Raw genomic sequence first — 26,625 nt, 5'->3', positions numbered from 1 at the left:
CTTTGACTGGGCTCTAATAAACTGAAAGCAACTGATTACTGGATTACTGATAAGAGGCATTACATAAGCCAGAGGATTTTGAAAGTGCTGAGACTTATTTGCTAAAAATCTCTAGCCACTGCAATTCTCAGGATTCCATACTTCAGATTTATGGTATTTTTGAAACTGTGGCCTACATTTATTATTTATTATTGAATTTATTGAATTTATATACCACCCTATACCCGAAGGTCTCAGGGCGGTTCACAGAACAAAATAAGAATATAAAACCACAAAATATATAATCAAAATGAAAGCAACAACCCAATAACCCCCCCCAAAAAACCCCACATTTTAAATAGGATGCCCTACTATTATGCAGTCCTAATGGCTGTTTCGGTATTATCATCTGTCTGGTGTTAAGGCATTTAGTTCTCCTCTTCATCATTTCAAGACCAAGTGCTATTTGCACTTGTATTAAAAACTCTCTGTAGCTCCTGGCAATGTTTCTCTTTCAGCCTCTGCTAATGTGTATGTGCCAACCGTCTGCAATGGAAGAGAAGTTGTGGATTCCACCACCTCATCTCTGTGATCATACAGCTGGCGCTGGCATTCCTAGACAGCTGGGAAGAATTGCACATTTCCTGTGGACTCTGGAAAAAGAACATTTTTTTTAAAAAAAGACTAGCTTTTCTTTTCTAGAAACAGTGTAATAAATTATTTTTGAGGACTGTACAGTATATAGTGATGTTCTCTTTAGAACAAATTTAGAGCCTTCTGTGATTAACTGTTCTAAGGGATGTTGCTGTGCCACCATGTTGACTCCGCAGTGAGCGGAAGGTCGGCTGCCATGTTTGGTGGCTTTCTTTCTAATGAGACTTTTTGTAATTCCTTGTTGTAATTTACTTAGACCGCATTTCTATGTTGTATATTATGGTTACATTCTGTGCAACAAATGGTTTTCACAGCTGTATTAATTAATGTAAAGTTGTCAATAATAAAACCTGAAAAGCTTTTCAGCATAATTGCCCTTTTCCCCGCTAAGAGGTTACTAAATTTCTTCCCCAGCAGGTGTAATGATAAATCTGCCTTAACAGAGCAGTTATTTTATACTGGTTTTATTTATTATTTTATTTCAGAATTTATAAATTACTCTACATTAAGAGGATAACCATTTTACTAACCTGGGTGATCCTAACCAGGTTACAAAGCTCTTTGTGGATTCTTCGGGTCTGGTCTACATATTATCAAGGCTGGCCTTTATTGTAAGGGTGAGGTATCCCATTTCAGGTGACAGTTTTGAGGGTTGCAAATGTCAATCATTTATTTTTAACCACTAGGACAGGTGCTGAGATTAAAGGACCCCTTCATTTGGCTCTTTCAATCTTTTGGCACCAAAATATCTTGAGCCATCATATCTGCAGGTTATGGTCACCAGGGAGAAACCTCTGTGGAGCAGACTTCATAGGGTGGCAACTGTCAGCCTGCTGCAGCCAGAGTTCCTTGCCGGTGCAGGTAGTAGTCCACATGCTTGCCCCATGACACTGAATACACACCCAAAAATGGGGGCATATAATTCACAAAGCTTAGAGGTAAATGGCAACTGCTTTAAATCTGAGCAAATAAAAGAGGCAGTCAACAGTGATGGACTAGTCCTGTTATTATGGTAAGGCAACACTACCTTGCTAGTTAACTTGAGAAATTTAAATTTTGTGCACCTGAAGGTTTCCATTGAAACATGTTGAGCAATTTCCTTTTTTTTTTTTTTTTTTTTGCTGTTTCCCTATATTTGCCAGTACCATATCGAGGCTTCCTTGGCAGATTAAAGGAGTAAAATATTGGGGTTCTGCCCAAGATTAATCACACTCAAGTAGATCCAGTGATTTCAGTGGATTAACTGCATGTATAACTTAGTTGGATTTCACCCATAATTAAATACTGTAACATCCTGTCTGTTACTTGAGATCTACCAGGGAAGTTCTTCTCATTGCGTGATTACCAAGCAAGGCTCAGCCTTTTAGAACTCATAATAGGGCCTTCTTGGTGATGGCATCCCGGATGTGAAACATTCTTATCCTGGAGGTTAGATCATCATCAACACTGTGCAGTTTTGGGTGGCAAGTGAAAACATTTCAATTTCCATCAGACCTTTTGAGTAAACAGATTTGGCCCATGTGACAGTGGTGTATGCTGAGTTTTATACAGTGATTCATTTGCTCTGTAATTTTGTATCTGATTTTAACTTCATGTATGTTGTATGTTGTGGCCCATCCTGAGATTGTTTAACAATGAAGGGTGGAGTATAAATTTTTAAAAAACAAACAATGTTGTCTTATCTGCAAGAAACTCTTGTGTTGGGGCAGCCTGTACCTCCAATGCATAAATATTATTATTATTATCATTATTATTAGTAGTATTATTATTAGAGAGAGGCATCAATGAGCAAAAACATTTTGCAGAGTAAGATAAGTAAAAGACCGGTCGCTGCCCTGATGAGTTTGCAATTTACAGCTGACTATTAGTCTCTCTCTCCCAGGCTGGGAGCGCTGGACACACAAATGTAATGGAGGATGGAAATTGGTCCTCTATGTACAGATTTGACTGGTGCGTGTGATATGAAGAATTACTCAATGTCAGTTAAATTAGCTGAATAAATGTAGACATTTATTAGTTAAAATAAAGAGTTTTAACAACCTCCCCCATCTCCAAAAAAGAAAAAGAAATGAAAACAACAGCAGCAATTTAATAACCAATATGGCTACACATGATACAAGAGAGATTCCAGTCACACAATCAAAATTCAATTGGGAAAGTCTCAGACTCAGATTTTTGAGAAACTTTAAAGTAGCTTCCATGAACCACTCTAGAGTTATGAAAAGTTATGTTATAACCATGCTTCCAAAATGTGCCATTTCATGCTGAAACTTTCACCAGCCTTTCTGCCCTAGACAATGGGCAGCCCCAAGGCTAAACTGTTTTTCTCCACCAAGTATTTCATCTCTGGTCCCTGATGCTGCCCTTGATGACATCATTCTCAGACACCATCCCACAGAAAAGGCAGGCAAGGGCTTATGTAATACATAGCTTGAAGACAAAAAGAGGCTCTGACAGAAGCCCTTTTCAGGCATTCCATATGAACATCCATTCAGGCGTGGGCTAACCTTGACCCCTAGATGCACCACAGCCATCATGGAAGTGACATCAGCCTGGAAGTATGGAGTCACATGGGGCTCCCTCCATGGGATGCAAAACTTTTCAATTAAGGTTCAAGTCTCCATGGAGAGAGACCTTTCCACATGCAGGGCTGCCTCCAGACGGACACTGATTGTCAGGGCATGGCTGGCGCTCCAAGTGGCATCTAGAGGCTGAGGCTGGTCTGTCTGCGCAGGAGAGACCCTCCAGAGGTCCATCATGAAGACGGCGGCTTCTCACTCCAAATTTGTACTGTTTTAATAGGTTCTATGTTCTCCACATTGTTGGACACTACCCTGATATTTTATGAGACAGCAGTACAGAAATACTTTTATGAATAAACAAACAAACAAATAGAAATAAATTCTGTTCTGCATAATCAGAACAGAGTTTTATCCATGCTTTCCGTGCTGTTCATGTGGGACTAGTGAGGTCTTCCTCTCAGCTCTGAATACCAGCCAATAATCAGGACTCCTTGCTCCTGGCCCTTTCACTCTTGATCAGTTCAAAATGTTGGAAATGTGTTCTTGTCCAGGGAACTATGGGCATCCTCCCCCAGGTTCAATAAATGCATAACAGCAGAGACAGAAACCCCAATCAGACACAGAGAAGCACTATTGACATGTTAATAACACGTTAATCTTTGAAGGATGAAATTGGGTGTCCCAGATTTGAAAGGAAACTGATGCGAGCCTCAGTTGACATAGAGGGGTGTGTTATCTGCAAGGTTTAATGGAAAAAAATAATCATTTGACAAATGTTGAGTGGTGGCAGTAATAAACATGAAGGTGCTTTGGAAATGAACAGTGAAATGGTGTATGATGAAAACTAGTGGTATTTCCCCCAATCCCCTTGTTGTATCTCAGCAGTGATAAGCAGTGATAAGGCATTGCAGGCAACATGTTGCCCAGGGAGGCTATTAAGAAAGCAAAGGTCTTCACTTTGGGGGAAACTAGAAATAACCATACCTTGTTCTTTAGGGAAAGAGAGAAAAGGAAGACAAATTTACTTATTTATTAAAAATATATGTGTATCCTGCCACACTGAGTAACTTCCACCATTTTATAAGATCTCAATAAAATATAAAGTGATATTTAAAATTAATAAAATTAAAACAGCGTCAGCAGCACACCCACCCACAACAAAATTGAAGAGTCAACTCAACTTGAGCTGATAAAATATAGTTAAGATCTTCTCTGGGTTGGAACAAACAAGTCTCCATCGGAAATCTAAATATCAACAGAGAAAAGTGCCAGAATAGGCCCCCAGGCCAGGATGTCCAATAGCCATTGGGATCCTGACCCAGAGCATCAACCAAAGATGTGAATAAGTAGGCAGGATCTTGTGTGAGAAAATGACCTTGTCAACATCCTAGTCCCAAACTATTTTGGACTTTTATTGACCAGCACTTTGGATTGGTCTGTGAAACAGGAGTTTTGCTTTTCTGGATACCAAGAGTTTGGGAGGCAAATAACTTCTAATTCTGATTTCCCTCTACCCAGGATACGTTGACTGACACCTGGCTCCAGTATCCAGCTGGCGCTCCCTTGCCTCCCAACACTCCCTGAACGAAGGGCAGTTTTTACACTTTGGAGTTTCATACCTGTGCTATGTGCTAAGAGAGGTCTAAACCGTATTTGTCCATTATAAGTAGGTGGTATACATTAGCTCAAATAACAAAAGAGAACTTTATGAGACAAACAGCTATTATAAAAGTTTAAGAACAGATGACTTGACAAAGCAATGGGAGCACTGTATAATGTTTCAAGTGTGAACATCTGACTGAGGTGAAATTAGTTTGGTTTTTATTCAGGTGGACTGGGCATATGGTGGGTACAAAATTTTGCCCTCCAAAAAGTTACTTGTAGAACTTCCTGGCTAAGCAGAATTCAGTGCCCTTTAGCAAAGAGGTGATATATGCCAACAGCAAACTGAAGTGCAGAGTTACAACACAAGCCAAAAACAGGACAGCAGACAACTCCCTGTTGGTGCACAGGTTGCATTCCAGGTCAATGTGTGAAATCACATGTCATCAAACACCCATTTAAAAAGCCTGCAAACACCCTGTTCTGCCCCTGCCTCTGCTCCACCCCATTTCAACCTTTTAGTGATGTTTCAGTGATGTCTTTATGACTTTGGGGGGTCGTTTTTGGGTTCAGCGCTGTGCGCATGTGCACGGTTGTGCACATATTGGATGTGCCTAAACCGGGAATTGCCTGGCTTAGAAACAAGAGGGAGTTATTAGCATGCTTTGAGAAACCCCAAGATTTACAGAAGTAGGGAGAGAGGGCTATGTGCCTGTTGAGCCTGTTGGGTGAGAAATGAAAACTTGGGGGGAAGGGGAATGGAATGGAACGGCTGGCTGGTACACTAAACAGGAGCACTCCATTTTGTTGTAGATTTCTTAGCTTCTAAAAAGCAAAAAAGGAAACTTCAGTGCATAGCAGGCACAGCTCTCAATCACAGCCGATGACATCAATTAGTCCACTGCATCCAGGGCTGGCCTTGGGGGTCCCTCATTGGATCTACCTGAATGAAACGGGATGTGCAAAGCTGGAAGTCAAAGAAAGAAGCACAACGTTGTTGTGCACAGAGGTCTCTTTGTCGGTCTCAGATGGGGCTGATGAGAGTTGTGGTCCAAAACATCTGGAGGGCACCCAGTTGCCAAAGGCTGTTCTGGGGATTCCGACAAATTCCCCACCTTGCCTGCCTCCGAGATGGCCCAATTAGATGGTACACTTTAACCATGGACGACACTATAAAATGGCTTTATTACACATGGCCTTAGTATCAGACAGGTATACCACTACAATGCTGTTGCAATAAATACCGAACATGGGGGATGTTTTGGAAAATAATGGCCATGGGGCAGCACACACTGCCTACGGAAGATTGCCAGATCTTTCCCAAATACCTACACAGAAATCCATGGCTTAGAGAAAACAGAAGTGAGAAAGTACCATGTATGCAGTTATTTCTACCTCTTAATCAATCCCTGAAGAAGAGGGAAGAGCAGCTCTACTTGAGGACTACAGATAAGAGAAAAATGTAAGTAATCTCCATAAAGAATTTTCACAAGCTTGTTCATGTGGGGCAGGGAGGGTCCATAGCTGTGCACAGAGCACATGAAATGTACACAGACGGTTCCATTGTCAATCCCCCTTATCTGAGATGGGGCTGGGAAAGATCTCAGGCCAAGGCCCTTGGTGAACTACAGGCAGAGCAATAAAACTTGCTGGGCTAAAGGAAACTGAGGTCTCATATGAGGAAACCAAGTGAGGAAGCCACATATTTTCATGTGGTCAAACTAGACTCCACTTAATGCATCCAGAGCCATGGCAAGAGTCACTCAGCTACGGATACAGTTGCAGTGACTCAGAATGATTTCCGTGGTCAAAGTCACAATCTTTTCAGCTGATGAAGCCATGGTCCCCATGTATAGATTACTGCTGCTGTATCTGCGGATGGGCCATCTCCCGCTACCCTGTTGAAGGTGCCCAAGTAATCAGGGGAGTCCTCTGGGGCAATTCACCTGTAAGTCAGTGGGGTGGGGCAGAGGGAGGTTTGAAAGGGGACACAATCCAGGGGTTGATGCTGCCTTCACCTGCTTCAGATTAGTCCGCAGACTTTGAATTTGCAATACAAGCTCCAGTGTAAGAAGTTCTGTTTTGGTGAATGCATTAGGACCCGACTGCAGTGCTTCCCAGTCATTAGACCAGGGGCTACTTCAGACATTACTTTTCATTTCAAAAGGGTCAAGTCTCACACCTAAGAAAACCTAACAAAAAGAGGCAGAGAAGTCACAGGAACACCAGAGCGTATCAATGTCTCTCTTTTGAGGCCCAAACATGTCAAATTTGGATCAAGTATTTCCAGGTTGAGGAATGACTTACAGAAGCACTCATGCATTGCCCCGGTGCAGTGTGCAAAGTGGCTGACCTCTTCGGGATCCCTTCTCCTTTTTAGTTTCTGAACATTAAGGGTCATTGAGGGTCATTTCTTAAATGCCAAAAGCTATACGGTTGCTGCTTGACCTGAAACTCGATCAAAGCTGCCCCTTGCATCCAGCCCACATGCTTGCAACAATCTTGACCATGTCATTGCACCATTTGGAATGGGAAGAACTGCTCCATCCCAAAAGGGCTTGCCATGGTGAGTAACATCCACCTGACGACCCTCCAAGCTAGACGTCTTAAGTCTCGCCATGTTCCTCAGCTAGCAAAGTGACCTTCAAGTGAAGCTGTAATCCTAAACAACATCCTTACACAGGAGAAAACTCCACATCTGAGTAAACATACACAGGATTGTACTGCTAGCCTTTCAGAGTCCTTACATTTTAATGATGTCTTTTCACCTCCAGAAGTTGATTCTGCAGGAGCAGAAGTTGAATTCTTAATGATAGGCAAAACACTACAGATTTACATTACAAGCACTCTCCTTTCTGAGGAGTAGAAAGAAGCCTGTCTGCAGGTCTTCTATTTCAAGTAGTGACTAGTGGTGTGATTTCAAGGGAAAGCCAGGATCCTGCCACCTCCACACCTCTGCAGATACCTGTAGTGACTAAGGAATCCTCTCTATTCTTTCTAAAAGCCAGTCTCTGTTTCGGGTAAGTGACAAAAGTGATTGGGATTAAAAGGGGATACAAATAATGAAGCATGTGCCATGCCATGTAAACTTCATGTCAGGATATGACCTCTTTCTCAGGCAGTACAGGGTGAAGCAACCCACCTCACAGGGGCAGAGAACATTAAAGGGCCACAAACCATCTTCTGTCTTTCTTAATATATTGTTACTACTCTGGGAGATGCCATTTTGGATTTTCTGCAGCAAGCACCCAAACATCTTGGGCTGCCACTGCCCATGTTTCCTCTGTCCCTGAGCAGACCTTCATTCCCAGCTCATCTGCTTGACTTTCCTTTTTGGCAAGTGACTCAGTCTCACAATAAGGCAACAGTCTCTCGTGTTCTTCCCTGCTAGTTTCTTCGTGTTGGACTGTGCAAGATTTCACACAGGAAACCACCCTTCAGACACAAACCAGGACATGTTAGAAATGTGCCCCTGCGTAAATCAAGATCAGGTTTGCTGGTTCAAAGGCAGAGTTAAAGTCTTCATATATTTTGAGATCTTGAGGATTTCAGCTGAACAGATTCAAAGCGGTCTTCCTTTTCCTGCATAGCAAAGAGATAAGTGCTTATATTATGGAAACAGATATAGATGTACAGATCCCATTCACACAGAGGGCTCCAGATCATCTCCCATAAGGATGTGATCTGTTCAGCAGCATTACAGTCCCAGATGCTCCCAGGCTACTCATTGGGCCCATTCCAAAGACAAGTTACCTAAGGCTCAGTTTTGCCAAACACATATATCCATAGAATAGAATAGAATAGAATAGAATAGAATAGAATAGAATAGAATAGAATAGAATGTTTAACTAAGAAATTATTTCAGGCCAGGGACTAAGAATTTCTTAACAGTTTGGGGTATGATGCTATTTTAATTATACATTTGAAAAGGTAAACTGTAAACAAAACATGTGGACACCCGTGTTGCAAAGATATGCATCATGCACACAAACTCATTTCGGACCCAGGCCTGGCTGTCACTCACTGCCTAGTATACTTTAAGTGGCAAAACCAAGGTTTGCCATTATGTAACGTGTGAAAAACCCCAAAGCAACATGCATTTGCAGACTGAAAATCCATGTGGGCTAGTTAATATATTCATGGTTTGCTTGCTTGTTTTTTTTAAAGCCAACACCATCCAGGAAACAGAGCTGGACTTGAATCTCAAAATCTCACTTCTCAAATCAACATATCGGAAGCCTTGAGAAAATCAATATATATGCTCTTTGAAGCAAAGCTTTTATTCATTTGATTATTTGGCCTCACAACCTTCATAGAAAAACCATTCTATTTTGAAAGCTTTTACTGTCTAAAAATTTTGTGGTTTTCTGTTAGCCACCTTCAGATTTTGGTGAGGTTGGGATGCAAGTACTTCAGATAAATAGACATCCTTATCTCCCATCCACTCCATGGGAATAGCAGGGGGTATCCAGCTCTGCTGCTTTGTTCCCAGAACCAGTAAAAAATGGCGTATCAACCTGCACCCTTAAAAAATAGCCTGAAAACAATATATAGCTGCAAATTACTGACAGCAGCTGCTTACCTTGGTTGCCAATGATTTGAGTTTTCCTAGTAATGACTGTTTGTTTGAATATACTATTTCTTCCTCGTTATCTTCCCCTTCCATGATCGCGCAGCTGTCAGCAGCAGGAAGCTCGCATTCTTTTGAATTTGCTGTCATCACTAGTTTAGAATATTTATACTCCAACCTAAAGGGTATAAATGGAGACAGTGGCATTTTTGTCCTATCATCTTCCAACACATCAAACCTTGTGACAAAACCTCACTATAAGAATTCATGGCGGATTTTAGTATTGCAGATTTGTCAGAACTAAAGTAGCCTTTTCCCAGCTTGATGCCGTCCAGCAGTTTTGGATTCCCATCAGCTCCAAAGAGCAAAGTACCAGGTGGAACTCAAGTCGTAGATCATTCTCAGATTTCAAAGAGAGTCGACATGATGTGGCCCACAGAAGAGACCAGCAGGGCTTAAAGGGACCGTACTTGGCTGTGGGTGCAGCTGGCCCTTGTGGGGGAGGCATCAGAGAACATCTTTCTGAGCAGTTCAGCTCCCCGAGGTTCTGGACCAGCCCCAGCCATCCATGCTCCTAGACAGCAATGGCTATCCAGGGCAGCCCGTTCCATTTGGGGGGTGGAGGATTCCCCCAGAGCAACAAGAGTCTTCCTGGCTCTGCAGTGTTTCCACTTGGTTCCTTGACTCTGACCTCCAGAAGCATCTCCTGCCATTGTCCCCGCCCCCGAGCTGCCTGTGGTTCTGCATGACACACAGCAGCCTTCTGCTTCCAGGACACGGTGCTTTGGATCTCCCAAAACCTCTAGACCCAACTTCTTTGGGCCTCATTACGTATTCCTTTGGCCACAAAGCTAAATTTCCTGCACATCTTTTTCCTGGCTCCAACTGCCATAGCTTTTGCCTGGCACATGAAGATGCATAACGAAGGCGCCAGGCGAGCCTCCCTGTGGGGAGCATTCCACAAAGGGGAAGCCACCACAGAAAAGGCCTGTTCTTGCGTTGCCAACCTCCAGACCTCCCATGGAGGGGTCACACAAAGAAGGGCCTCAGAAGACAATTGCAGGGTCAGGGTTAGTTCGGATGGCGAGAGCTGGTCCTTGAGGTACTGGGATCCTGAACTGCATAAGGCTTTATAGGTCAAGACCAGCACTCTGAATTGGGCCTGGAAACTAATTGGCAGCCTGTGCAGATGGGCCAAGGTTGGTGTTGTATACTCAAGCGGTCTTGTCTCAACGAATACCCTGGCGACTGAACTCTGTGGAAGCTGATGTTTCCAAGTCATCTTCAGAGGCAGCCCCACATATAACACATTGCGGTAATCTAACCTAGAGGTTACCAGATCACAAAGGACAGAAGTTAGGTTATCCCTGTATAGACAGGGGCACAGCTGGGCTACCAGCCAAAACTGATGGAAGGCACTCAATGCCACTGAGCTCCATAGTATGAAATGGCCTCTGCTATAACCCCAGTAGAAATGGCGCCCCTGGTGGAAGCCCCAAATTTGCTCTGCTGGTGTGGCCAAGAAGGCCTGATCTCGCCACCACCCTACAGGTGTGCTGCAGTGCCACCTATGTGGGGAGAGCAGCTCCATGCAGGGCTGCATAATATTACATAATCTTACATAATATGGCGCCCTGCGCAATGCCAAAATATGGTGCCTCCCAATGGATCTTCTCAATTTTGCATAGCAGCTTCTACAAGAAAGCAGTCAATAAAACTGAAAAGAAGAAACTCAAATAGTACAGAGAGATGGGTATTTGCTCCTGTGAGAGTATATCCAAAACCATCAGGTAGCACATGGTTAAGCAACAGATGGTGGCCCAAGTATACTGTCCACTGGCAAAGCTTCTGGTCAGTTAGGTATCACGTATAATCTTATGGAACACAAAATACTTACTTTTGATTTTTCTTCCAGAAATAGCAGGTTAAGGCAATCAGCAGGACACCTGTGAAAGCACCAACACCTGCACCAACCTTTAGCCAGAACTCCACTGTTTCACAAATGATTGTCTTTTTTTCAGGCAGGGAAACGCCTTTTGTACAAAGCTTTGGTTCATTCCATACATATAATGTTTCCTAAGGAATGAATGAATGGATGAATAAATAAATCATTTTTAAGCCTGAAATCTTACACACGATTACTAAGGAGTAAATCCCACTGAACTCACTTGGACTTACTTAAGAATAGATATGAATAGGATTGCACACAAAGTCAGTAACTTCCATATTGCATGGCATGAGATTACTTGAGGGCCTCCTGGCGTTTCCCTCATTGCGAGAGGCAACCACGTAAAGGGCCTCTTCGGTAGGCGTACCCCCCCTGTGGAACACCCTCCCAGCGATGCCAAACAGATAAACAACTGTGATTTTTAAGACATCTGAAGGCAGCCCTGTTCAGGGAAGTTTTCAGTGTGTGGTGTTGTATGGTGCTTTTACTATTTTTTTGTTGGGAGCTGCCTAGAGTGGCCGGGGCAACCCAGTCAGATGGTCAGCATATAAACAAACTTCTTATTATTATTATTAAATTATAAAACCGTTAAAGGCTCCCACTGTGGATAATTGGTTCACCTTTAGTGCAGGGATCAACTGACTGCAGCCTTGCATGGTCTATTTTTAAAAAATTAACTAGCATCCCAATGAATTACTGATTTCCATTAAATTTGCAAAGGATGGTTGCATACTCATTCAACTCTTAAGTGTTCCTGAACACTTAAGAAGTATCTTACTGAAATTTAAGAAGCACCTTGCTAGGGAGGTCGGCTCAGATGAGTATTCTCAGCAAGAATTCCAGCAACCAGCAGGCAATAGGAATATATTTATATGCATATTATTTAATGGTACATTATGCCTTTTCTGTCCCATGAAGCCATATTCCAAGTAGCTAATACCCTAACCCTTTCCTGTGGATTCAGGGCATCTTATAGCATTTATCTCTATCCCCAAAGGCTTTAAAATCTATGCAGTGCTTTATATATATAAAAGAAACAGAAAGTGCCACCCTTTTAACATTTGGAGGAGGGGAGGTACCTCCTTGAGTACCCCCAGGAAAAAAGCACTGACTCCATGTACGTTGACCAGAGGTCAGCTGACGGCCTACAGACCACACCTTGCCTTGCACTCCTCCTTTGGTATTCACGCCGTGTTTTGCGTAAGGCCTAATATTAATAGTGTTTCATAAAGTGCCTTATGTTTCAGCTGATTCCTGAGGAGGAGAATCCTGTTCTAAAATCATGTCATGCCCTCCATATAAGTTTGCAGGTGGAGTGTTTCTAATGCCCTCCCCCCCCCTTGGGATTGCAGTTGGAAACTCCAGCCTTTTCAGCCCCCTGCCTTGATGTGCAAGCTGTTTATTACCTGATGCCCCTTTTTACAAGCCCCTTCAATCTCGTGATAGTCCTGCTCTGTGCACAAGGGACAGGCTTCTGCGCTTTCCCACAAGAAGTGGAAGGTACACCCATCACAGGTACCTGCAGGGCAAGAACTAGAAGAAGAGAAATGCTTGTGTTATAAATGGAAATGAAGAAAGCTTGGGGGGGTTAGTTGAGTTCCTTCTCACATAACAATTTCCAGAAATGCAATAACAGTGCAATAGTGGTGAATCTATATTAGAGCACCCACACACCATTCAGCTTTACTTGTTGTTCTGTGATGCTTCTTCAATGCTACAGCATTCTGGCCATCTAGAGTGGTACTGCCACAAAAGGGCTAAACATGAGACTCTTAATCTCAGGGTTGTGGGTTCAAGCCCCATGTTGGATGCAAGATTCATGCATTGTGGGGGGCTGGAATAGATGACCCTTGTGCTCCCTTCTTACTCTGCAGTTCTATGATTTTATGAAATGGGACCCAAAAATGTGGAACATTTGTGATATAAAAAGTTACAGCATTTCAGCAGGAAGCATGCACTGACTGAAAACAAGGCAACATGTCCAACCCTAAAACTTCTGCAGGGGCAAATAGCACTGAAGCAGGGATTGAGCACAAATCATGATGAATGCACATTAAAAAGGATGCCTGGAGTGGCCCTGTGTTCTGGGAGTCCAAAACAAAATATCTGTTGTCATGCCACTGCTAGGTAGATACAGCTCTGACCACATGCAGATCCCTGCACAAGGAAGCTTCACCACAGCAGAGTGATAGGACACCATTTTGAGGCTAAATCTGTCATAAATGACAGGGCTAATTTATACTTGCATATACGGCTCTTTAGAGTTCATCACTCACCTACAGAATACTCAGCCTGAAGCTGAATGGGTGAATTGTCCAATGTCTGAACTGATGGACTGTGGATATGAAAATTCTGCCGGCTTTGATCTGTGTCTAAGAATTGCAAGTCCCCACCTAATGTTGTGGTTACAGGAGCAACTCTAACTGAAATAAGCAATGGTGCACGTGTGTGAAACTCTTCACAAAACACAGGACACATAATTCATTTAGTCCTGTGAGCCTGCCATTCCCCTTGTGGCCATTGCAACAAGCCTTGCCTGATGGTGCTCAGGACTAAGGGGGCAAGTCCTAACTTTTTGCAGGTGGTTTTTGCTGCCTTGGTGGCCCTTAGATCAGGGCCTTCAATCATCTTGCAACACAGCAAGGTCCTGTTCTCTGCATTTCCTGTGGTCTGACCCCAGATCTGTGACAAGAAAGAGTTTTGCCATTCCGTTACAGTTTGCAACTAGTTGTGCTGGAGGGCCAGTTTGGAAGAGGAATGGCCAGAGATGGCTACAAGCCCCCATTGTCAAGATCTCTCCCACCCCTGGTGTCATCACTAACAAATACCTGGGAACTGAAATTTCTCCTTGGTCAGATTTTGTTGGGTTACATCTCAGTATCACGACAGAAGCACGTCCATTTTCACAAGTGGCTGTAACTCTTGAAGACCTAAACAGAAATGAAAACAATTTGTTTGTTATTTTCGGCTTCTGCTTTCCAAGAGCACCTCCTATGCGTGGTGTGCCACCCATGGTGACGTGGCACCCAGCGCGGTGGAGGGTGCGCGAAGCATGTCTGGGGGGGTGGCCATGATGGTTCGCCCCTCCCTGGTGGTGCCGGGGCAGTGCGCTCTCCTCCACCAGTGCATATGTTAGCATTTAATGAACGAGCCTAGATACCCTGTATCTATGAGGAGTTCAGTAGTTTTTGCTTCTGGTCTAGACTAAGCACAGCTTGTTGTGTCATCTGAACCCAGCAAATAACAGTTTGTTAACCACAGCTAAGTTCACCATGGTTAGTGATAAGCCAACTTCAAGCAATAGTTTGTGAAACTAGCTCCCCTTTCCCCCCGCCCCCGGTAAGGTTAACCAGAGTTTGGAGTGCAGACATAAAACTAAACTGTGGTTAATCTAAAGCAGAAGCTTCCCTTCTCCTGGTGACTGTGGCTTGTGTGCAACTGAGAGAGAGAGAGACTTGTTGAGTAAAATGTAGTAACAGCCGGAATGGATATAATAAATTGTTGGTGTCCCCTGGTTCTATAGCGTTGGCCTCTTATAATTGTGTGGATTTCCTCTGAATTTTTACATTCCAGTAAAGAGTAAAGCTTAATGCACCTGTGGGGTTGATGCTTCTACTTACTTGTAATAGAAATACACATCAGGTATTGTCTTTTCAGAATGCTCAAATATTTCTGGCTTAGCATTAATATTTCCCAGAGTTGTTTCAATGGTGGCTCCTGCAAATAAAAATAAAAATAAATCATCTCAATATCCTGAAGGAATAAATGTTGACATTGAGAAAGAAAGTTCTCTCATATTTTATATACATTTATATATACAGTGGTACCTCAGGTTACAAAAGCTTCAGGTTACAGACTCCGTTAACCCAGAAACAGTACCTCGGGTTAAGAACTTTGCTATAGGATGAAAACAGAAATTGCATGGCGGCAGCAGGAGGCCCCATTAGCTAAAGTGGTGCTTCAGGTTAAGAACAGTTTCAGGTTAAGAACGGACCTCTGGAACGAATTAAGTACTTAGCCCGAGGTACCACTGTACATACAGTGAAGTGCCAGCATTTGAGAAAAATTCATCAGTTCCCAAATTCATCAGTTCCCAAGGGCTGTGGGGGGAAGGGCTGGCAAGAGCACGCATGGGCTTCCTCCTGAGGCCAGCCTGGTGATGGGCAGCCATGAGCCCCTCAGCAGAAATCATCACCCAGGCAGAAGGCACTGCCAGGCACAGAGGGAGGTTGCCATGGTAACATGGGGTGTGATGTCACTGCAGGAAAAGAGGGTCTCCTTTTACACAGTTTTTTGGCAAGGCATTCTGGGAACGAGGAGGAGGAAGCAGGGTGGCTGAAGGCAGGCTGGGACAGAGGCACAGAGGTGCCTTGGAAACCACCCACCCCTCCACCCAAGTAGGTGTGAATGAAGCATATTTCTTAATGACCCTCGTCTCCGCTGTGCCTTGATTTCCCAAAGGAAACACCAGCCTGGTGCAGCCGCTTGGCAGAGAGTGGGGTGGGGTCCCCCAGTGTGTCCCACATGTTATACAGGCGCCATCCTTGGGGGAGACACATAAGCAGATCCCAGCCAATCCCCAAGTGGCAACTTTGCAGGCTGGGTGTAGTTGCTGGATTAGGCCATGTAACCTCCTCCTCCTCCTCCTCCTCCTCCTCCTCCTCCTCCTCCTCCTCCTCTTCTCCTCCCGTGGCTTTAGAGCTGTTCAGCCTTGATCAGAACAAGCAAAAGATTAAAGCGCTTACCAAGAAACACGTCTGCAAGGCTGCTGGAGTGAAGTGCCAAAGCAGTTCGGAATCCCTTGCTGTCAGGTGGGATGATGGTAGACTGGCAGACAAAGGCCCGCACAATGTCGGAATAATCTTCTGAGTCAGCAACCATATCCTTTAGCTTGATATCTGTGATATTGTCTGCACAAATTGCTGTCATTTCTCCCTGTAGACATTAAATGAACAGGGAGATAATTTTCTTGTTTTCATGCTGGATTTCCTACCTTCTTGCAAATCAGAGGTGAGGCACTTCTTGCTGCAGCTGAAAACCAATTTGCCACCAAATTATAAAGACAATCACAAAACTTGAGCTGCACCATCATGGAAGAACCCAGGCAATTCCTTTAAAGATCATCAAGTACTTACCCCCTTTAGAACATATATAATTAGAACTGACCTTGAGAAATAGTTGTTGCTTCTTTTTTAAGATATCCATCAATGAACAATGTTGCTGTCTTGCAGGGCATTGTGAATTGCTAGCTAAATGCAGTTTGGCCTTTAGATAATGATACGCCAGCTCACTAAAACTTTAAAGTGAGAATTTGGTGAACAGAAGGGGTACCTTTCATGGATGGCATCAGCAAAATGGCTGGCATATTTCACCATGTAGTGTCAGACTGTGTAATTGCACCCTAATTATAGACCTCTTTAGTTTTCCCATTAAATCGATGTGGAAATATTTATTCATATTATTCAAATATAACAAAACTTCATACAATTTGCAGACACCCAGCATTTCACAGTAGCAGTAAAAAAAAGTAATGCAGCTTAAATAGGGTAGCACAGAATATTCTCCAGGTTAAAGTTTCAGGATGCAAATATTTTTTGGGGGGGATTAATTCCTCCCAAAACATTTTGTGCAGACATTAATCTTTTAATTCCTATCTGATTCTTTGGTTCCTGCTCCCTCCCTCGGTTTTGGTTGCCTTTTTGTCATTGTCTACATGCCTGCTCTTATGGAATCACATCCTGAATGGGAGGACATGAAGGCGGTCCACAGCCAACCAGATCTGCTTATGTGATGATGCCATTGAAGGCAAATGGGGACATCTAAGAGTGGAAGAGAGGCCTCCAAGGCCAGTTGCATGGGGGATCCCAACAAATCCATAACCATGTCCATGCTACGTAGCAAAGCATACCACCAAGAGGGAGAGTGACTCAGGCAACGCAAATGTTGCTTTCTCAAGGAGTGGAAAATGGCACCTTTAACACTGCTGGCAATCTTTGCAAAGAAATGAGCAGTTTTGCCTCAGCCCTAAATTAAGTAACTATGAGCACCCTTTGGGCATATGGTGTGGGCAACAAGAGTATATCCACATTAGCTACCCAGTGTGTACCCTTCCCCTCCCCCATACACTGTGCAATGCTTGCCCCGGCTTCCTCACGAGCAAAGCCCTCCCATCTGCTCCTGCTGCACTTTCAAGTAATATGATGAGCATCCCCTCAATGCCTTCATCCAAGTCATTTGTAAAGACGTTGACCAACAACAGGCCCAGGACAGAACCTTGCAGCTCCCCACCTGTCATTTTCTCCCAGCATGACCAGGAACCATTAATGAGTACTTTGTGGGTTTGGTCAGTCAATCAGCTGCAAATCCACCTAACAGTTACCTCATTCAACCCACACTTTACCAGCTTCCTCGCGAGAATATCATAGGGGGCTTTGTCAAAAGCCTTACTGAAATCAAGATACACTACAGGGGGTTGGACTCGATGGCCCTTGTGGTCTATTCCAACTCTATGATTCTATGATTCTACATCCACAGCATTTCCCTGATCCACCAAGTTTGTGGTGGATCAAAAAAAAGAAGACAGATTTTGGCATGCCTTATTTTTGGCATGGCATGCCTTATTTTTGAGAAACCCATACTGCATCTTAGTTATCACAGCATCCTTTTCTAAGTGCTCACAGGCCGATTGTTGAATTAAATGTTATAGAACCTTTCCTGGTATCAGCATCAAGCTCACTAGTTGATAGTTACCTGGGTCTTCTTTCTTCCCCTTTTTAAAAATGGAGACAACATTTGCCCACCTTCAGTCCACAGAGACTTCACCTGTTCTCCCAAAATTCTCAAATATACACGCTACTCCTGCTAAATAGCTATCTGGGCATCTTCTTCTTCAGACTTGTGCTCTGACCTGGATAGAAGTATCAACGCCATCACCATACCCCTTCCAGCTCAGTTAAACCCCCTCATCTGACGTGGCCCATGAGCAACCAGAGGCTTCTCCAGCTGCTCCTGTTGCTTTAAGCCCCCCTAGTCCTTGGAGACAGAGAAGAGTCTATCAGCCAGAATCTCTCTGGGACCACCTCTTCCACCTCCCTGCTCTTCCCCCACCTCCTCTCCTTCTTCCTCTTGACTACCTGGACTCTTCCTCTTCTTCCACCCCCAGTTCCTGCCCCACAAATCGCTGGAATTGGGGGGGAGGGGGGTTCCTTGTTGTTAGACAGAAACAGCGTCATTTGGGGGGGGGATCAGTAGTGTGATCTCCACTGTGAGAGTGAGCAGCAGACTTCTCTCAATTTACTCTTTCTCAAGGTGTGTGAATTAGAAAAAGAATCTCCCAAATGAAATGGGTTGTTGTTGTTGTTGTATCAGTTTCAGTAAAGTATTTTAAAATACATATAAATATATTCTTCTACTAGTTTAGCAAGATGTACATATTATGTAGGAACTTTGTTCATGAATATATTAATTTATTATTATTTCAAAAGAGTACTTTAAATAAATAAATAAATATAAATGCATTATTAAAAATTCATCGCAAATTCAGGAGAGAAGGGGTGCAAAAGACCCCAGGAGGGGTGGGAGTGGCATTTCCCAATTTATCAAGGCATGAGTACTGGCACCTCATTTTTTTCAGGAAAGGGACTGGCACTGGTACATGGAAGGCTAGGAGATGCCCTGGTTTGATGGCCTCCTCTTTTCACCTGTGGGATGGAGTGCTAGCCTTAGAAAGGCAGGTGCTTACTTGGTTTCCACACAGGCTGATGTTGAAGAAGTGGAAGAATTTTGTTCCTTTCGCCGTAAAGCTTGGTCCGTTCATTAATGAGCCTCCTTTGCTCAGGTTGCTGAAGTCGTAAGTCCGGCTCTGGTTGTTCTTGGCATATGAGAACAAGCAGTCACTGAAGCAGGCGGAATGGTCCTTAAGAAAGGAAAGCAAAATGAAAGTGAAGGCAAGTTTCAGATAATCAAGTTGTAAACTCTGCACCAGAAGAAGCAAACCCACACAAATGGTCATTAGGATGTCATCAGTCAAAAGCACCCAGGAGGCAGGTCCACTGCATTTGCTATGAGGGGCAATGTTACCTTTAAAACTCTGGAGTTTCCTGAAATTAATATACTTCTCTATGTACCTCTTAAAATAAACTGTGCTCAACAAACTTGAGCATTTGAGGAAACATTGAATCCCGTGGGGGAGGGGGCTGCTCAAATATCTTCCCTACTGTAAAAGTACAACAAAGTTAAACAATGACAAATTTCATATAAGACTTAGATGGCTTAGAGTGTAGACCTTTCAATAGCCATTCCCTTGAGAGCTAAATGCAAACTCCAAATTCAGAGCCAGAGAACTCTGATTACCAGATGATGGGACATGCCACCTGAGTTAACTATCCACTTGTGAGCTTGTTGACCACTGCTTTAAAAAGTACTGAACAAGATGGACCATTGACTTGATTCAGGTTATTCTTATTTTTGTCTGTTTTTAAACATCAAAACTACTGATGGCACCTGCCTACCTTGGTGCTTTGGCTGCCAGGCCCACAAGGGATGCATGGTTCTTGGCTGTACATTTGATGAATTGACAAGTAGGTTTGAGGAGGACACTCCTTGCATTGGTTGGTTTCCTTGTCTATGTAGTGACCAGCAGGGCAGGGAATGCAGGAGGAGCCAGACTGCTCAGAAACAATGGCACAGGCACGGCACGATGAGGCAACACCATCGACTGCATTGGTCACAGTAATCGAGTAGATCTTTGCCACATCATTGATGAGCTTCCTGGTCTGGAAAGAGCAATGGGCAAAAATAACTCATACTGAGGGGACACACTACCATTTCCTCAAATACACCGCCTTTATTCTCTCACTGCTGATGCTAACCTTGCAAAACATATGAAGCTTTAATAGCAAGTCAGCAATGGAAAGCAAGGTGACTCAAGGAGCTCCTGGCAAGTTGAGTTAATCCAGGGGTGTTGACCTGGAGCATGGCCTACCACACTGTTGTAAGTCCCCTGAGCAGTACAGAACACCTTTGGGGTTCCCCATAAATCAGTAAATCATTTTCAGGGATCACTAATAGGCTAGGAAGTGCATTTCTCAGCTGGATGATGAGCTGACCTCCCTGCTGCCACTGCTGCTGCTGATCTCCTTCTGCAATCTCATTTAAACTGGCAGCCCAGCACAATTTGCTGATCTTAGAAGTCAAAGAGGGACAGGAGGCTTTTATTTTATTTCTTAATTCCATTTATATTTAGTCCTTCCTCCAAGGAGTCCATACATTCTCCTTCCTTCTCTTTCGACACCCAATTCATGCTCACAACAACCCTGAGAGATAGGTTAGAATGGCAGAGAATGATTTGCTCAAGATCATCTAGAAATCTTCACCACCCTGACTTCAGATACTTCGGTAGAGTCTTGACCTGTAGAAATGGATCTGTGGGTAACAGGGACATGCGGGTTGGCAGAGCGTAGGACTGGAGCCCAAAGTTGGGGCACAATACCCATTGCACCCAAACTTCCCCTGGTGTCTCAGAATGTGGCAAGCCTCCCAAAACTGCCTTTAAAAAGTTTTGTTCCACAGCATTAGTGTTTTCTGAAACCTAATGAAATATGTTCATTTCCACTAAGATGCCTGTGCTACTTACATCTTGGCCTTGATTTGTTCTCTGGAAAGCCCATGTGAATGTAAAAGAAGCGTTTTTAGAGATGATGTGAGCATATGACTGCTTCTCCTTAGTTCCGCTCCACGATTCCACTACATTTGTGTTCTTTTTATTGATGTCCTAGAAGCAAAGGACATAAAGTAAACATACAGTGTCAATTAGCAGAACTTGGGCTATTTACTAAAGCAGACATGCCAACTTTCATCATTGTAGGTGTTTGTGCTACCGCTTTGGCCACAAGGAAGAGATCTTATACCAGATTCTCTCTTCTCAGGAACTTTTCACTCAGTTCCCTTAATCTTCTTTTCCTACATTATTCCACATACCTACTAGAAGCAATCTAGAATTCTGGTAACATGGCACCATTGTTCTTGATTAAACTGTCCTATAAGTCATTAGGCCTTGGAAATAGTGTGGGGAAAAACAGGAAAGAGATTTCCCATCCTTGGTATATGCCCAGGAACAAAAACTTCTGGAATTACTGGGCTCAGAGCTGTTTATAGTGTTTTCTAGTTTCATATGTTGTGATGAATTTGCTTAATTTATATGTTATCATAATTTAATGTTTGAACGGGATAGAGATAAAGTGCATAAAAATGTGAATATCTCATTAAAAAATTTAAAAATAATCATTTATATGTTATCGTGACCCACCTCGTAAAAAAGGTGGATATAAATCTATTCAGCAAATCTAAATAAATAAAGGCAAGTCAAAATGTTGAACATGTTCTTGCTTACCACCATGAAATACAGCACACAATCTGCAGAACAGACGGTTTCAAAGACAAATGCAATCCGTCCAAGTTCTGACCCCGCCGCCCCTGCTATGGAAGTCGGAGGCCTGTTCAAGACAGAAGAAATGGCACAATTACAAGGTCCGTCCAAAGGTCCCTGCCAGAGTGAAACACCCAAATGAAGGCGCAAGCCAGTTTCTCACACAGAAGTGCTGAAGAACAGCTCTTGTCCATTTTGCCTCACCTTGCAGGTTCTGTAAATGCTGGAAACAGACTTTCATTTTAGAAATGAAAGCTGGGGATGTGGGGGCTATAGATCATCCAAGTGCAGGTGGGGGGGGCAGGGTGTGCTCCCATGTCTTCCCTGCAGATGTGGATGTGGCACAAAGTTGAGAGTGGGCTTAAATGCTCCCTGACTTAAAATGTCAATGAAAGCAACGTGTAGAAGATGACTCATTGGATCATGCTTCCTGGATGTCCTCAGAGGTCTCACATTCAAGTAAATGGGTGTGCACTAATGAACTGATGAGTTGTGTGTCCACCCTGCCCCATCGACACACGTCTCCAGCAGAAACTGCGTTTGTCTTCGCAGATCTGCTCCACGTGGCGTTTAGGACCTCAGTCCCCATTTATAACTTTCTTCCTCATGTTGTCTAAGCACAAACCATTTGAGATAGAACATAACGTAAGAGAGGGGAAAGGTGAGGAATAGCATAGAAATGTAATGATTCCTTACTTAAATCCTGGTACGTGAAGATTCACAATGAGATAATCGTTATCCGTCCCTCCTGCCCCACTTCGGATGTGGTCACCAGCTACTTCCCAGCCTGAACAAGAAAAAACCCCACGTAAATATAATCTTGCACGTTGGTTTATTAAAAAGTATATAAAAATCACAGCGGGGAGGGGGAATATCCAGGTGCATCAACTGGTTAAACACAGATGCAATATATTTAGGCCAATTCAGTGCAATTAGATGCAACAAAGCTGGCTCAAGTCTAAGGGAATCTATGTAACTGATTGTTTCATTCCAGCCTAAGGTACATGTTTAAAATCAAAGAAAAGAAATCTGTGGCACAGTAGGAAAATGACTCAGGTATCCATAATTTCAAACAAACCATCTAACCAGTGGGCAAACGTTCATTTCTGTAATTTTATTGGATAAACCCACAAAGTTACAATATTTGAAAGAAACAAGTAATCTTGCCTGTTGTTGATCTTTCTCAGAGCCAATATAAGCAAAATCCTCCTTGGACTCTCCTGCAGTGTTTCAGTGCCCCTGCCCCATTAAAAAATACCTCTATTTATGCAGAAAACTAGCAAGTCAGGGAAGAGGCTATACTGGAATGCTGTCCCTTGATATGCTACCTTTCCGTGGACACAGAGTTTTTATGGAGGAGTCATTATTCTTGTGACAGTCCACTAACACACTGACTGCTGCAACCCTGCGTGCCTGGTACCATGCATTGTTTTCTGAATGTATACCTCTTTTCCATAGCTCCTACTGGAGCTGGTGGACCCTCCTTCAGTGACAAAGATAAACTGAACCAACAAATAAAAGTACTAATTTACAACTGCTGCTGATGAGCATGGGGAAAAAACCAACAATAATGATATTTCGCTTTTATCCAGAGATTTTCCAAAGAGCCCAACATATCTCACCTCATCAACTTTTACCACAGCCTTTTAAAGGTTGGTCAGTATGACTGTTTTTAGAAATGCCACAGGCCATTCCCTTAACCCTCACACCCGCTCTTAGGAACATCCAAAGGAACAATAAAGGCAGACATGCTCACCGTTCATCCCGTCACATTTTGAATTTCCAACATTGAAACAAGAAGTCCTCATGTTGAAAGGGAGCACGTTCCACCATTTGTATTCCAGGCCCAGAGCTGGTTCTGTGCCGGCAGGGCAGGCCTGGCAATCTGCAAGGAGAAATGGGACAGGATGAGCCTACATGCAGAAAATCAGCCAGTTTCACAAGGAAACATTTTATTAGATGTGTTACGAATCAGGTAGAACTAGCCATTCTTGGGTGGTTCTCCATGCTGGACTGTGGGGATCAGGGCAGAATACACCTCAGGATGATGGCTTCCTCCACATAAGAAATGTTGATATGGGGAGGAGGCATCATGACTGGAGGAAAGTTAAAACCAAGCAGACTCATTGGGGAGGACTATGTGGCGCTGGAAGGACATTGAAGAAGCATCCTGTTACAGCTGGGGGAGATGCTCTTTTGCATTGAGTGATATAGTGAATGGTGTCACAGGATACTGGCGCCCCAAGCACAGAATGTCCCTCCACCAGCCTGTACAGGCACCAGCCCTGTTGACATTCTCGAGCCACAGTAAGTGTATGGGGCATAAGTCCACTGTCAGGTTTATTTTAAATTTACGTTTTTGCCTGCCCTCTGCTTATTTAATTTGATGCACTATTGTTGCTTTAAGCACTGTAAGCTGCCTGAGATCTTTGGACGTAGGACAATATTCTGAAATAAATAAATTATCCCGTGTATGGTAGCTTTAAAAAGAGTTGTACAGTGGTACCTCAGGTTAAGAACTTAATTCGTTCTGGAGGTCCGTTCTTAACCTGAAACTGTTCTTAACCTGAAGCCCCACTTTAGCTAATGGGGCCTCCTGTTGCTGCTGCGCCGCCGGAGCACAATTTCTGTTCTCATCCTGAAGCAAAGTTCTTAACCTGAGGTAATATTTCTGGGTTAGCGGAGTCTGTAATCTGAAGCGTCTGTAATCTGAAGCATATGTAATCTGAGGTACCACTGTATTAGGCAAGAAACAAAAATAAATAAATAATGGGTATCCTATGAATTGCGGTATGTAAAAAGTGAACACACCCACAAAAGCCATTTTACACTAAAAAGAAAGAAAGGAGGCTGTCTGTGTGGACAAGTTGCCGGGTGTTGGAGGAAGTCAGCCAAGGCAGAAGGCAGAGAAGAGTTTAGTTTTTTGTAATAAAGCTGAAAGAGGCAACACGGCCCTTGGCGTTTGAGCCTTCTTTTCGTGGCGTCTGGTGAAATGGATCTTACAGATTTAAAGAATGAGATAATATCCTGCAAGATCCTGTGAAGCATAGATGACCATGCAATGAGTGCATAAGCCAAGGACAATGGTGCCTCTATATCATCTTCAAAAGGTGGGACAGAAATAATTCTCTCTGCCAAGCCAGGCAGGCCAGCAAGTGCCACAAGAGTGGGCTGTACCCAACAGGCCTGCTAATCTGACAGCAAGGCTTCCATCAGCAGAACAAGGAGAGAAACAGTTTTCTGGCATTTCCCCCTCCACTTCTTCCCCCACTTGAGAAAAATATCTGTTCCAAAGGGTTGGGGAACCATTTGGAGCAGATTTATTGGTGGGGAGGGTGGACTGCTAGTGGGAGGGGGAATGATCTCTGTACCATCAGTTGAGCAACAGGGTGGGATACAACCTGGTCTTTTCAATGGGCTCAGGTTCTCATACCCCGAGTTCCGTCAGAAAACATGCCCAGGGGGCAAGGAGTGCAGAAAGAGGAGCGGTTGTTGTAGAATCCAGGGTTGCAAGGTGGGCACTCCTTCCTCTCTCCAGAAGGAGGCAGCTTCACTGCTTCGGAAAGATCTTCCCGGCAGATCTTAGGCTCTACCCATTTGTACATGAGCTGAGTCTGAAAGAAAGAGAGAAAATATGTGAAGTTAAGATAAGGAATATTTTACTCAGCTATTCACAGGACTGAACAATTCTTAGGAAAACAGTCAGAGGGGGGAGGGAGGAATGTGACCAAAGTTCTCTCCTGCAGAAAACAAATGCCAGCAAGCAGGAGAGAAGTTCCCATCAGACAGTCACACAATTGCTGTAACAACTTTGCAAAGCGGTCCCTTCTCATTGACCTTTTCCCCATCCATCCCCTCCCAGGCCTACCCTGTCATCCTCTTATTGGCGCCATTCCGGCAGAACACCCACAAACTCTCCCTGTGAACTGGAGCCCTATGAAACCAGGGTTTCAGACTGAAGAGAGCTTACACATCATAATTAACTGTTTTAATGGGCTTGTTCCATTGCACAGTTCAACTGTGCGTGTTTGTTTTATTGTTTGGATTGGATTGTTTTATTTATGCATGCTCATATTTTGTAATTACTCTGGTGGATTGAGCAGCCGAGACCAAGAGTGGGTCCAACAGTCAGGAAGGCGGTTTCTGCACGTGCTGTAGAGGGAAGTGAGGTGGAGGGGGGCTCATCCACCTGCGAAGGTGGCCCATCTAGGAGGAAGAAATGCTGATCATAAACCTCCACTGCTTTGTGAGACATCTTCAGGAGGAGAAAAGGCTAAGGAGTAAACCTTACAGCAATCTGGAGTCCTTAAGATGATTGGATGGCGCCTTGAACGCCTTTCCCCTGCAACTCCTGCAGCCAAGCTGGTGCCAAACACCTTGCTCTGCTGTCCTTTGGACCACATCAGCAAGGCTGAGAGGGAGGTCTTGTCATCTGGGCAGCCCAGGACCTCCAGACAAGCTGCCCCGGCTTATGCCCCAGAGAGGTCACTTCAGTGCTGCTAACACAGCAGTTTGACTTCACCTCCAAAGGCATACTCCATTGTCTCCCAAGACAGAGGGATGCCAACAGTATTTTGTAATTGGTTTTATACCTGCAAACTGCTTAAAAGTCCATTTAGCAAGTCAGCAGTATATTAATAAGATGATGATGATGATGATACAACACATGTTCAGTAGCCTTCCTGTTGTGACGTGGGGTTTGTGATTTCAGCTCTCTTGACATAATCTGCTGGAGACAGTTCTCTAGTAACACTTCTTTATTACAGCAAACAAGACTGAAGACTGAGGAGGGGAAAGCTACATTTATAGGGACAGGGGACTAGCTAGAAAGGATACATTTTGGAGGGAACAATATCAGGCAATCACAGTCCTGCCTTTTGGAGGAAACCAATAAGACAGAGGATCCAAATACAGCAGTTTAAAT

The 26,625-nt window shown here is 43.7% G+C and overlaps 2 protein-coding genes and 1 long non-coding RNA gene across 3 annotated transcripts in view; 2 read left to right on the top strand and 1 right to left on the bottom strand.

The window, feature by feature from the left end:
* Positions 1–1,001, top strand: part of GRM3 (glutamate metabotropic receptor 3) — an 88,694-nt gene extending 87,693 nt beyond the window's left edge. The window contains exon 6 of the mRNA XM_083399573.1: positions 498–1,001. Within this exon, the coding sequence (XP_083255699.1) occupies positions 498–571 (74 nt within the window). The 3' untranslated portion in view covers positions 572–1,001. The remainder of the gene's footprint in view (positions 1–497) is intronic.
* LOC310658284 overlaps positions 1–26,625 on the top strand; it is a 256,099-nt gene that overhangs the window by 66,139 nt on the left and 163,335 nt on the right. The window lies entirely within an intron of this gene.
* ELAPOR2 (endosome-lysosome associated apoptosis and autophagy regulator family member 2) overlaps positions 2,622–26,625 on the bottom strand; it is a 95,747-nt gene continuing 71,743 nt past the window's right edge. Inside the window, exons 9-22 of the mRNA XM_083399503.1 lie at positions 25,135–25,315; positions 23,458–23,586; positions 22,398–22,488; positions 21,666–21,768; positions 20,910–21,047; positions 19,786–20,049; positions 19,017–19,190; positions 16,021–16,210; positions 14,896–14,992; positions 14,104–14,205; positions 12,682–12,808; positions 11,225–11,403; positions 9,340–9,505; positions 2,622–8,339 (exon numbers count right to left, since the gene is read on the bottom strand). Coding sequence (XP_083255629.1) covers positions 8,280–8,339; positions 9,340–9,505; positions 11,225–11,403; positions 12,682–12,808; positions 14,104–14,205; positions 14,896–14,992; positions 16,021–16,210; positions 19,017–19,190; positions 19,786–20,049; positions 20,910–21,047; positions 21,666–21,768; positions 22,398–22,488; positions 23,458–23,586; positions 25,135–25,315 — 2,001 coding nt within the window. The 3' untranslated portion in view covers positions 2,622–8,279. The remainder of the gene's footprint in view (positions 8,340–9,339; positions 9,506–11,224; positions 11,404–12,681; positions 12,809–14,103; positions 14,206–14,895; positions 14,993–16,020; positions 16,211–19,016; positions 19,191–19,785; positions 20,050–20,909; positions 21,048–21,665; positions 21,769–22,397; positions 22,489–23,457; positions 23,587–25,134; positions 25,316–26,625) is intronic.

This window comes from Podarcis tiliguerta (genome assembly GCF_965153285.1).
Source record: "Podarcis tiliguerta genome assembly, chromosome: 10".
In the NCBI taxonomy this organism is placed as follows: domain Eukaryota; kingdom Metazoa; phylum Chordata; class Lepidosauria; order Squamata; family Lacertidae; genus Podarcis; species Podarcis tiliguerta.
Note: the sequence above shows the minus strand (reverse complement) of the source record. Positions and strands in the feature narration are given on the sequence as shown.